Source organism: Nerophis ophidion, linkage group LG18 (genome assembly GCF_033978795.1).
Source record: "Nerophis ophidion isolate RoL-2023_Sa linkage group LG18, RoL_Noph_v1.0, whole genome shotgun sequence".
Lineage (NCBI taxonomy): Eukaryota > Metazoa > Chordata > Actinopteri > Syngnathiformes > Syngnathidae > Nerophis > Nerophis ophidion.
In genome coordinates, this window is record NC_084628.1 from 3266741 (window position 1) to 3280672 (window position 13932).

Here is a 13932-nt window from a genome sequence, read left to right on the forward strand (position 1 = left end):
GCGACCCCGAAAGGGAATAAGCGGTAGAAAATGGATGGAAAAAATGGATAAACATGAAGTACACATTCGTGTACTTATGAACTAAGTACATCATATCAAAAGAAGATTCTTAGTTGTTGTTGTAATTAGGGTACAATAAGCCCAAATAGCAAAGAGAAATGCAAAAAGCATGTAAACAAACAGCTTGGGCCTAAAGAGGTTAACCAAAATTATTAAAGTTAAAATTATCGCAATATTGTTAAATTTGCTCAAAAAGTACTTACTGTATACACACATTGAAATCGTTTGACCAAGTTTTTTTTTCAAATAACTAAAATAATAGGCACACTATAAAACCGATTATGTTGCATATTTTGTAGTTTTTATGCTTTGCTGATAGTGTTTTAGTTTAAGATTTTATTTGCCTTAGTAGCTAAGCTTTTGTTTCAAATATTGGTTTGTAATTTATTTACCAATTTAAAATAAATATATTTAAATGAAAAGTGTGTAACTAATAAAATCTAGCATTTCTGGTGGGCAATGTGGCGTCCTACTCTATTCAGCTGTCTTTGAATGCACCATAAAAAAAAACCTCAGTTTCGACAAATGTCTAAGAGAGCACAGTTTGTAGGTTCAATGTGCAGAATTGACTATTTGGTTGGTGTCCTATCGCAGTGTTTTGCATTACAAACTGAACAACGTGTTTGTGCTGACGTAGAAGCGAGCTTATCCCTTGCCATTGTTAGCTTCTACGGCTAATACCGATTTATTTTATTTTATTTTAATCTTCTATTATTTTCTCCCCCCCCCATGTTTACCTGTATGTCATCTTTTTTGTAAGGGGCGCTGGAAGCCGGCAGACCCATCAGCGATCCTGTTCTGTCTCCCTGTAATGTTTGTCTGATCTTGAACGGGATTGTGCTGAAAATTGTAATTTTCCTGAAGGAACTCTCCTGACGGAATAAATAAAGTACTATCTAATCTAATCCAATCTAATACCGTAGCACGCCGATGTGTTCCTCAGTGTTTGCTCTTAAAATACCAATGTCGCTACAGCTTTGTTATTATACAGATTACGGAACGTGAATGAAGAATTGGTGACGGTTTTTGAATGCATTTTTAAAGTGATTTAGCGGTGGAATTGATTAGCTGCTTTGCTGGCCACCAAGAACGATCCGATTTTTACATGTTCGAAAGAGAAAAAAAAATACCGTATTTTTCAGAGTATAAGTCGCTCCAGAGTATAAGTCACACCTGCCGAAAATGCATAATAAAGAAGAAAAAAAACATATATACGTCGCACTGGAGTATAAGTCGCATTTTTGGGGGGACATTTTTTAAATAAAACGCAACACCAAGAATAGACATTTGAAAGGCAATTTAAAATAAATAAAGAATAGTGAACAACAGGCTGAATAAGTGTACATTATATGAGGCATAAATAACCAACTGAGAAGGTGCCTGCTATGTTAACCTAACATATTATGGTAAGAGTCATTCAAATAACTATAACATATAGAACATGCTATATGTTTACCAAACAATCTGTCACTTCTAATCGATAAATCCCATGAAATCTTATACATCTAGTCTCTTACGTGAATGAGCTAAATAATATTATTTGATATTTTACGGTAATGTGTTAATAATTTCACACATAAGTCGCTCCTGAGTATAAGTCGCACCTGCCGAAAATGCATAATAAAGAAGAAAAAAAACATATACGTCGCACTGGAGTATAAGTCGCATTTTTGGGGGGAAATTTTTTAAATAAAACGCAACACCAAGAATAGACATTTGAAAGGCAATTTAAAATAAAGAATAGTGAACAACAGGCTGAATAAGTGAGGCATAAATAACCAACTGAGAAGGTGCCTGCTATGTTAACCTAACATATTATGGTAAGAGTCATTCAAATAACTATAACATATAGAACATGCTATACCTTTACCAAACTATCTCTCACTCCTAATCGTTAAATCCAATGAAATTTTATACGTCTAGTCACTTACGTGAATGAACAAAATAATATAATTTGATATTTTACGGTAATGTGTTAATAATTTCACACATAAGTCGCTCCTGAGTATAAGTCGCACCCTCGGCCAAACTATGAAAAAAACTGCGACTTATAGTCCGAAAAATACGGTAAATACTTTTGTCTACTCGTCTCTTATAAGGATTGTGAACAATAGGCAAAATAAAATAAAAAAGGCAGTTCCTTTTTTACCATATTTTATCAGTATCCTTGAGTTTATCAACGTGCAGTTATCAATTATGGTTTTTTGAACATTTAAAAAAAAAAAAAAAGCCATACTAAGTGTTTCGAATTTCAAAGTAATTAGAATAATGATAATAATAATAATACATTTTACTTATAAGGCGCCTTTGTGGTCACTCCAGTTCAAACCCCGGCTGAGTCATACCAAAGACTAAAAAAATGGGAGCCATTACCTCCCTGCTCGGCACTCGGCATCAAGGGTTGGAATTGGGGGTTAAATCACCAAAAATAATTCCCGGGCGTGGCCACCGCTGCTGCCCACCGCTCCCCTCACCTCCCAGGGGGAGATCAAGGGGATGGGTCAAATGCAGAGGACAAATTTCGCCACACCTAGTGTGTGTGTGACGGTCATTGGTACTTTAACTTTAAAGGGGTTGGCTTTAGCTTTATTAATTTAGTTACATCTCGCGGTTTACACGTATCTCTCATGTGTGACTGCCATCTACTGGTCACACTAATCATTACACCATGCACCAAATACAATTACTTCGAGGCCAGTAAGGGATATGGACTGGACTCACACAATATGCCTTAGAGAAGGGGGTCCCCACATCTGCGGTCCTCTCCAAGGTTTCTCATTGTCATCCCAATAGGTTGAGTTTTTCCTTGCCCTGATGTGGGATCTGAACCGAGGATGCCGTGGTGGCTTGTGCAGCCCTTTGAGACAGTTGTGATTTAGGGCTATATAAGTAAAAGATTGATTGATTGATTGATTGAGTTAGGTTAAATGGGGCAGTAATCCATCGGGAGCATCAGAAAAAAAAAAGGTTTATCTATTTATTTATTTTTTAAATCATTGAACAAGCCACTCCCCATTTAGTCACTGCAAATATACTGTATATTTATAGTATACATTTTACAGTTTAATGGCTTTAATACACTCATTTAATGCCGAGTGACTCATAATTCCAATACACAAAGTGATTAATATTGTTAATGCATGTAACCCCTGGCTTGCATTATTAATAGCAATATATGATCTTTAACGGGGAACTGCATAAGTGCATCGACAGACCTTTGTCATCCACTTCTTCAGATCTGGACTACAAGAATTACCATCAGTGCTGCAATTTGGATGTTCCGCTAGACCAGGGGTGTCCAAACTTATTCCACAGAGGGCCACACATGGAAAAATTTAAGCATGCAGGGGCCATTTTGATATTTTTCATTTTCAAACCAATATATGGATTTTTTTTTTTTTTTTAATCCTTAGGGCTCCTGGGGAGCATAGAGGGCCTCAGTCACTAAAATGTTCAAAAATAAGTCAAATTATTATTATTATTATTTATTTAAAACTTACAGTAAATATTTATATCAACTTGAGGTTGATATGAAGTAAAACAAATAAGGTTTAATCCCTTTTCTGTCAAAGACAACTTTGTTTTTTATAGTAAAACTGAAATATGCAGTATTTTCTTTTCTTAGTTTATTTCGAACATGACATACCTGCAACATTATACATCAGGAAAATTTCATCATTTCACAATACATCATGTCCGAAAAGGAGTAGGAAGAAGCTAAGCTTCCATCCATCCATTTTCTACTGCTTATTCCGGGCGGAAGGCAGGGTACACCCTGGACAAGTCGCCACCTCATCACAGGGCCAACACAGATAGACAGACAACATTCACACTCACATTCACACACTAGGGACCATTTAGTGTTGCCAATCAAAGCTTATTTCATCCTATTTAGATAGATAAATAGTACTTTATTGATTCCTTCAGGAGAGTTCCTTTATTTAGCAATTAGAGCCCTCAGAGATCAATAATGCAGGACACCATTGATTTTAATTATTTCATATTTTTGAGTAATCACAGTGAAAAGTTAAATAAAATCCTACTAAATATATTTGAGATCCGAAAGGTTCCCCACTCATAAAGTGATGCATTAGTTTTTTTTTTTACTTTTAACACTTAAATTTCAAGATCAATTTCCGATATATCTGTCGATTTTAAGTTTAAACTTTTATTTTGTTTGTTTTATGATCTTTTGTCAAAACTTTGATGTCTTTATATGGCAACCACACAACATATGCAATTTTTTTTCCACATAAAACATTTTAAAGTGATAATCTTTAATTAATAATTCATAACAGATTTTTTTGTCCTTTTTTTACTTTTAACACTTAAATTTCAAGATCAATTTCCGATATATCTCTCGATTTTAAGTTTAAACTTTTATTTTGTTTGTTTTATGATCTTTTGTCAAAACTTTGATGTCTTTATATGGCAACCACACAACATATGCAATTTTTTTTTCCACATAAAACATTTTAAAGTGATAATCTTTAATTAATAATTCATAACAGATTTTTTTGGTCCTTTTTTTACTTTTAACACTTAAATTTCAAGATCAATTTCCGATATATCTCTCGATTTTAAGTTTAAACTTTTATTTTGTTTGTTTTATGCTCTTTTGTCAAAACTTTGATGTTTTTATATGGCAACCACACAACATATGCATTTTTTTTCCACATAAAACATTTTAAAGTGATAAACTTTAAGTAATAATTCATTATAACAGATTTTTTTGGTCCTTTTTTGAGCAGCTTTGTGTCAACATTGCCATTTTTTCTCATTAGATTTCACCTCATTCCACTTTTTTAAAATGTTTTTTTATTTATTTTTGCAATACTATCAAGTTTGCAATTTTGCAGAATGTGTGGGGGGCAGGTAAACGATTAACTGTGGGCCGCAAATGGCCCCCGGGCCACACTTTGGACACCCCTGCGCTAGACATAAAAGAAGAATGTGTGACAGTAGCCTGTATTTAAGACTTGGAGAAGTGTTTGAATGTGGAGGTCAGACATCACAGTGGCATATTCAGGGTCATTTGCGTAACGCATACTGGTGTGTGTGTGTGTGTGTGTGTGTGTGTGTGTGTGTGTGTGTGTGTGTGTGTGTGTGTGTGTGTGTGTGTGTGTGTGTGTGGTTTAGTATGCAGGGAGGGCAGGGCGTGCGACATCCACTGAGAACCAGGACCCTTGCTGACCCCCGTCTATAATTCATCTCCTAGAAGAAGAAAAAAAAAGGGGGCCAAAGGAAGCCTGTAGTACTTTTCCCACCCAAAAAAAGAAAAAAAAAAAAAAGAAGGAACCTTTTTACTTTGTGTTGCATGGCACTGTGACCTCGTATTAAAGACAGTGGCAAGAGAAACACTGGAAATGGACATTAAATTTTCAGTTTTTGTCTCAGGAGAGAGTTTGCAGCAGGTCTTCATATTCGTCCAAGTGAGAAGACAGTGTGTATGTGTTTAGGTGCTAAAGATCATTTAATGTTAAAATTAGGGGTGTCTCAAGCTAATATTGATATCGGTCTGATATCAACAAAAACAAGTATCACTTATATCGGCTTGCATGTTAATCTACGATACAATCACAGTGCAAAAAGTGAAATCTAAGTAAGATTAAATATTTCAAAAAAAGGGTGATATTTGCTTATTTTCTGTTTGATAAGATAATTCTTCTCACTAAGGAGATTTACTTGTTTTAAGGGTTTTGGTCCTAAATCAGGGGTGCCCATTACGTCGATGGCGATCGACTGGTCGATCTCGGAGGGTGTGTCAGTCGATCTCAAGCCAGGCATTAAAAAATGTACATAAAAATGAGCAATCATCAATCATACCAAGACTTCACTTTCGTCAGTTGTTTGACATTCTCGGCACCCGAGGATCTTGTGAGATGACGCTGGCTGCTGCGAGCTCATATTTAAGAAAAAAATCACTAACAGGGCGGACGCAGAGAAACACATTTTATTTCTAGAGACTCCGTACCTACTGTCAAAACTCTAAAGAGCGACTGCACACTTCCTGTCTTCACCATAAAAGACCTGTTTCATCCTGCCTGTGCTAACAAAATAAGAGTCTCAGAAAGCTAGCAAGCTACAGAGTTTGATGCCAATGTATTTCTCCCCCGCCCTCACTTGCTTGCCCACCCGCACACTCACTGACGTCACTCACCTGCTGCCAGACATTAAAGGGCCACACACATATGCTACTCTCATAACAAAGTGTTTAAAAACCAGTATGCAAGTTGGACAAATGAGATGCCAAATCCAACCACTTTCATGTGGTATTGGACAGAAAGGAGGACTTTTTTTTTTCCTCCATTTGAAAATGCGGACGTTATCAGCACCACTGTCTAATTCCAATCAATGCAAGTCATCAGAATCAGGTAATACACCAACTTATATTCTTGTCTTCATGAAAGAAAGGAATCTATGTGTGTTACACATGCTTGTATTATCATTAAACACCATTAACTTGTTAACAAAAATGTCTCTTTCATAAATAAATAAATATAAATTATAAATAGGAATGAGGTAGATCTCCTCGACTTGGTCAATTGAAAAGTAGCTCGCCTGCAGAAAAAGTCTGAGCGCCCCTGTCCTAAATGATCTCAGTAAGATATTACAGCTTGTTGCTGAGATTTGATGACCTATATTGAGTAAAACATGCTTGAAACTAGAATATCAACTGTTGTAAAACTGTGTCATCAACACTCACAAGTATAAAACTACTTTTTTAAAGAAATAATTTCTTATTTCAAGCATGAAAAAAAACCAACATGATGCCGGGTGCATATCATTATGTCAAGATAATGATACTTAATTTCGGAATATTTTTCAATATATTGAGCAAAAAGGTCGCTTTTTTTTTCTACCAAGAAAAGTACATGTTGCGATCTGCTGCTCAGATCTTCACGTTTGTTTTTTCATTCTCAGTCTGACGCGTTTATTTCCTGTTTTTGTCCATCACTATGGTTACACATCAGTCCACCTGTTAGTCTCGCCCCGCACACCTGCTACTAATTTTCACCCTCCTATTTAAGCTCACCTTTTCTGTTGACTCATTCTCGGATCCTAATTTGCCCACGTGCATCAGTGACGACTCTCATCATTCTATGTATGTATTTTCTCGCTAGCTCTCACGCTAAGCCACTTTATTTTCCAGCTTTCATGCTGAATGTTTTTGATTACTCTTTTGTGTCCTCGTATCAAGTTTTAGTTTTCCTTGTGTTTTATCCTAGCTTTCACGCTAGCGTCTTTTGTTTAACTTTTCTCTTTACACCAGTGTTTTTGTTTATAGCCTTTTATTATTAAATAAATACCCTTTAACTTACCTTGTTGTGTTCATCGCTTCGACGCATCCCTGGAAAAACCACACCGGCATTACCATGCCGAAAAAGAGTCTTCACAGAACACTTGTTATTAGTGAGAATACACTTATTTTAAAGGTATTTTTGGGTTCATTGAGGTTAGGTAATTTTACCTGTTTTGGAAAGTCTTGACAAGCCGAATGTTCTTGTTCAATTAGCAGATAATTTTGCTTCTTTCAAATTAAATACCCCTCATTTTTTGTATTTTTTTTCTTGTTTTTGAACACTGACTTTATGCAGTGCAGATCTGCATCGCGCAAGTTGTATCGAGACATTTCAACAGGCAAAGTAGAAATATTTTATATAAATTTGAAGCAAACTGTGTTGTGCTGTGTCAAATAGAACTTACCAGATGCTCTAATCTTGCTTCCATGCTGGCGGTGTCCCTGGAACACAACAAAAGCGCATGTTAACACTTTAAAGTTCACAACAAATACTCTACCAGGTCTGGGCAATTATTCTGACTCGGGGGCCAAATTTAGAGAAATGTGTCTGGGGGCCAGTATATTTATTTTTAGGTAAACTAATACAAAACCCCACAATAAAGTCAGATTGAATTCTAAAAATGTTATGACAGACCGCCTTAAAAACGGAATGGAATTGTATTTTTTTCTATGAACGATAAAACCCTGCATATTGAGAACATATGAACGTCACACCCACTCTCAATCGACATCTTTTACAATCAAGCCAAATGCAACAAACACAGCGAAATATGAACATGAAGGGTAAAAAAACCAAAAACATCTACAATCTGATATATGTGATACATCACTAAGCTTTAGAACTTCCTTGTAAAAATCTCCTTCCGCATCTCTCCCGTTCAAAGGCAAAACCCAGTAACTCAATTTTGGTCAAAACTGAGCTGATAATAATTTTGGAGTTCCTAGGTGATATGCCTTACATTAGTGTATGCGATATTGTAATTTTTTCCGTAAGTAAGCAGGACCTAGCAACTACCACATAACCGCGTAGATCCAACAGCAAAACTTAGTATCTCAAGGGACCAATCGGAGCTTCTTTGTCAGTCGCCTTATTGTCTTTAATGAGACATTTGCACGAATGGGGGCCGACGGTCAACCTGATTATGTGATATTATGGCACCAGGGGATATTTGGAAGATTGACCCGGGACGTTGCAAGCACCTTCATTAAATATATTGTTCTTGATTCTTCCCCTTGCATACTCTTTTGGGCAGATAACTGTGGAGGTCAAAACAAAAACTGGACGCTGTACACGGCTCTTGCCCAATGTGCAAACGCAGAATGGGGCCCACCCGAGATTGTAATAAAATATCTGGAGAAAGGGCACACGTTCATGAGAGCAGATTCAATCCATGGCTCAATCGGCAAGAAAATGAAAGCTCAAGAAAACATCTATACGTTTGATGACTTTGTAGATCTTTGTAAGACAGCATCAAGATAGATTGGTTTTCCTTTGTTTTCTCCAAATCAGCTAGAAGTGAGTTACTAGGTTTTGCCTTTGGACGGGAGATCTGTCCCTGCCACCCTGGAAACACTCTGTGAAAACGCTCCCCGCCCACACTGCTTAGTGCCTCGTCTGACCTGCTGTGACATAGATTACCATAGTAACTAGTAGGGCTGTACGGTATACATAAATAAATAAATAAATGGGTTGTACTTGTATAGCGCTTTTCTACCTTCAAGGTACTCAAAGCGCTTTGACACTACTTCCACATTTACCCATTCACACACACATTCACACACTGATGGAGGGAGCTGCCATGCAAGGCGCTAACCAGCACCCATCAGGAGCAAGGGTGAAGTGTCTTGCTCAGGACACAACGGACGTGACGAGGTTGGTACTAGGTGGGGATTGAACCAGGGACCCTCGGCTTGCGCACGGCCACTCTCCCACTGCGCCACGCCGTCCCTTATAGTTAAGTTATAGTTATTTGAATGACTCTTACCATAATATGTTAGGTTAACATAGCAGGCACCTTCTCAGTTGGTTATTTATGCCTCATATAACCTACACTTATTCAGCCTGTTGTTCACTATTCTTTATTTATTTTAAATTGCCTTTCAAATGTCTATTCTTGGTGTTGGGTTTTATCAAAATAATTTCCCCCAAAAATGCGACTTGTATGCCAGTGCGACTTAAATATGTTTTTTTTCTTCTTTATTATGCATTTTCGGCAGGCGCGACTTATATTCCGAAGCGACTTATACTCCGAAAAATTCGGTAAATGCGTTGGTCATGTATGATGTCTTTTTGTTTGTGATGTGTAATGTCTGTTGTTTAAACGTAACGGCAGTGAAAATGAATTTCCCCAACGAGAACCAATAAATCAAAATCAAAATCCAAAACACTCCTCACAGGTATACAGGTATTCGTATAGTACCGCGATACTAATAAATGGGTTGTACTTGTATAGCGCTTTTCTACCTTCAAGGTACTCAAAGCGCTTTGACACTACTTCCACATTTACACACACATTCACACACACATTCACACACTGATGGAGGGAGCCAACCAGCACCCATCAGGAGCAAGGGTGAAGTGTCTTGCTCAGGACACAACGGACGTGACGAGGTTGGTACTAGGTGGGATTTGAACCAGGGACCCTCGGGTTGCGCACGGCCACTCTCCCACTGCGCCACGCCGTCCCTTATAGTTAAGTTATAGTTATTTGAATGACTCTTACCATATGCCTCATATAACGTACACTTATTCAGCCTGTTGTTCACTATTATTTATTTATTTTAAATTGCCTTTCAAATGTCTATTCTTGGTGTTAGGTTTTATCAAAATAATTTCCCCCAAAAATGCGACTTGTATGCCAGTGCGACTTAAATATGTTTTTTTTCTTCTTTATTATGCATTTTCGGCAGGCGCGACTTATATTCCGAAGCGACTTATACTCCGAAAAATACGGTAAATGCGTTGGTCATGTATGATGTCTTTTTGTTTGTGATGTGTAATGTCTGTTGTTTAAACGTAACGGCAGTGAAAATGAATTTCCCCAACGAGAACCAATAAATCAAAATCAAAATCCAAAACACTCCTCACAGGTATACAGGTATTCGTATAGTACCGCGATACTAATAAATGGGTTGTACTTGTATAGCGCTTTTCTACCTTCAAGGTACTCAAAGCGCTTTGACATTACTTCCACATTTACCCATTCACACACACATTCACACACTGATGGAGGGAGCTGCCATGCAAGGCGCTAACCAGCACCCATCAGGAGCAAGGGTGAAGTGTCTTGCTCAGGACACAACGGACGTGACGAAGTTGGTACTAGGTGGGATTTGAACCTGGGACCCTCGGGTTGCGCACGGCCACTATGCCACTGCGCCACGCCGTCCCTAATGACTCATATTCGGTACCATACCGCCTCTGAAAAGTACCGGTCCGCCACACCCTAAGATTTTTGGTTAAAATAAAGCCAATAATGCAATTTTTTCTGGTCCCCTTTATTTAGAAAAGTATCAAAATAATATTGGTATCAGGACAACACTAGTCACTAAAATATCATGCAAAAGCGCAGATTCCACCCATTTAAATATGTTGAATGGTTCAAGACTTATGGTCATTTGAAAACATCACTGCAAATCATAATGGCAGCTACACTTTACATCTAAAACAGTGGTTTTTAACCTGGGTTCCATCGAACCCTAGAGGCTCGGTGAGTCGGCCTCAGGGGTTCGGCGGAGGTCAAAACACCCGAATCATCGTGTAAATAAAAACTTCTCCCTATCGGCGTATTACGGAAAAGGCAACAGCAGAAGTAACACTGATTTGCAGGTGTGTCATTTGATTGTGAGTTTATGCACTGTGTTGGTTTTGTTGTTTGAACAAGGTGATGTTCAAGCACGGTTCCATTTTGTGCACCAGTAAAAAAAACATGGCAACACTTTAGTATGGGGAATATATTCACCATTAACTACAGTAGTTGCTTATTAACATGCTAATTAGTAACATATTGGCTCTTAACTAGTCATTAAGTACTTATAAATGTCTAATTCTCGGCATGGCCTTATTATAACCCTAACCAAATAACTTTAAATTCAATCAATCAATGTTTATTTATATAGCCCCAAATCACAAATGTCTCAAAGGACTGCACAAATCATTACGACTACAACATCCTCGGAAGACAAATTAAGTCTTTGTTACTTAGAATATGTTCCCCTAGTGTCCAAATAACTCTAAATTAAGTCCCTGTTACTTAGAATATATTCTTCGTACTAAAGCAGGGGTGTCAAACTCAAATACAAAGTGGGCCAAAATTTTAAACTGAACAAAGCCGCGGGCCAAGGTTGAACAAATTAACCTTTTAATAGGGACCCAAACAAGTTTAAGCTTTGAATATTGAACAAGCGAGACTTATATAACTTTATAGTGACATGCAAAATCGAGTTTCAAATAATGCTAATCATTTCAAAATAGCAATGGCATATCAAATCAAATTTAAATAGAAATTGAATGCCTCTTTTCTATTTGCAGCCTTCTCAGGTAAATATCAAAATAAACTTTTCCCACAGGCTAATAATACATTTTTATATTGTAGCGTCCAGGAGGTGGTAGTGCTGCAAGGGTGTATGTGTATTTGTTGTGTTACAGTGCGGATGTTCTCCCGAAATTAGCTTGTCATTCTCGTTTAGTGTTGGTTCACAGTGTGGCGCGTATTTGTAACAGTCTTAAAGTTGTTTATACGGCCACCCTCAGTGTGACCTGTATGGCTGTTGACCAAGCTTGCATTGCATTAGCTTGTGTGTTTAAAAGCCACATGTATCATGTGACTAGGCCGGGACGCTGTTCCTACGTAGGAAAAGCGGACGTGACGAAAGGTTTTAGAGGACGCTTGAGGCAGTGCCTTTAAGGCACGCCCCCAATATTGTTGTCCAGGTGGGAATCGGGAGAAATTTGGGAGAATGGTTGCCCCCTGTGATTTTCGTGAGGGGCACTGAAATTTGGGAGTCTCCTTGGAAAATCGGGGGGGTTAGCAAGTATGAGTATTAGCGGTGAATGCAGTGTTACAGTGACAGCGGCGCTGTATAATACTGGCGGGCCAGCTCTAATGTTAATTTGATATTGCCTCAAGGGCCAAATGAAAATACACGGCGGGCGAAATTTGGCCCGCGGGCCAGAGTTTGATACCCATGTACTAAAGTGTTACCAAAAACATATAAGTTGTAATTATATATATATATATATATATATATATATATATATATATATATATATACACCGTATTTTTCAAACTATAAGTGGCAGTTTTTTTCATAGTTTGCCCGGGGTGCGACTTATACTCAGGAAAGACTTATGTGTGGAATTATTAACACATTACCGTAAAATATCAAATAATATTCAGCTCATTCATGTAAGAGACTAGACGTATAAGATTTCATGGGATTTAGCAATTAGGAGTGACAGATTGTTTGGTAAACATATAGCATGTTCTATATGTTATAGTTATTTGAATGACTCTTACCATAATATGTTAGGTTAACATAGCAGGCACCTTCTCAGTTGGTTATTTATGCCTCATATAACGTACACTTATTCAGCCTTTATTTATTTAAAATTGCCTTTCAAATGTCTATTCTTGGTGTTGGGTTTTATCAAATAAATTTCCCCCAAAAATGCGACTTATACTCCAGTGCGACTTATATGTGTTTTCCTTTTTTATTATGCATTTTCGGCAGGTGTGACTTATACTCCGGAGCGATTTATACTCCGAAAAATACGGTAACTGTCATGATTTTGAAAAAATAAAATAAAATTATTTTTCATTAAAGAAGGGTTTGGTGAATGCGCATATGAAACTGGTAGGGTTCGGTACCTCAAGGTTACAAGGTTAAGAACCACAGATCTAAAAGATCTAAAAAAAATATTTGGGAATGTCCGGCGGGCCAGAAAAATAAACAAGTGCTTCAATTATAAATAAAGATTTCTACACATAGAAGTAATCATCAACTTAAAGGGGAACATTATCACAATTTCAAAAGGGTTAAAAACAATAAAAATCAGTTCCCAGTGGCTTGTTATATTTTTTAAAGTTTTTTTCAAAATTTTACCTGTCTCGGAATATCCCTAAATAAAGCTTTAAAGTGCCTTATTTTCGCTCTCTGCGAAGACACTGGCCATTTCCCTGTGACGTCACACAGTGCTGCCAATGTAAACAAACAATGGGAATACCACAGCAAGATATAGCGACATTAGCTCGGATTCAGACTCGGATTTCAGCGACTTAAGCGATTCAACAGATTACGCATGTATTGAAACAGATGGTTGGAGTATGAAAATATTGAAGAAGAAACTGAAGCTATTGAGCGAATAGCTATTGACGCTATTCATAGCCATAGCATGGCCGAATAGCTGCGTTAGCATCGCCGGTAAAATGTGCGGACCAAACGATCAGGACTTTCGCATTTTTTGACACTGGAGCAACTTAAATCCGTCGATTGGTAAGTGTTTTTTTCGCATTAAATGTGGGTGGAAGGAAACGTAATATAGTTGCAAATGCATCTGCAGGTTATCC

At 37.5% G+C, this 13932-nt stretch overlaps 1 protein-coding gene across 2 annotated transcripts in view; it reads right to left on the bottom strand.

Annotated features, from left to right (window-relative positions):
• Positions 1 to 13932, bottom strand: part of rsrc1 (arginine/serine-rich coiled-coil 1) — a 467824-nt gene that overhangs the window by 308870 nt on the left and 145022 nt on the right. For both annotated transcript variants that reach the window (XM_061878367.1, XM_061878368.1), the window contains exon 5: positions 7768 to 7804. In XM_061878367.1, coding sequence (XP_061734351.1) covers positions 7768 to 7804 — 37 coding nt within the window. The remainder of the gene's footprint in view (positions 1 to 7767; positions 7805 to 13932) is intronic.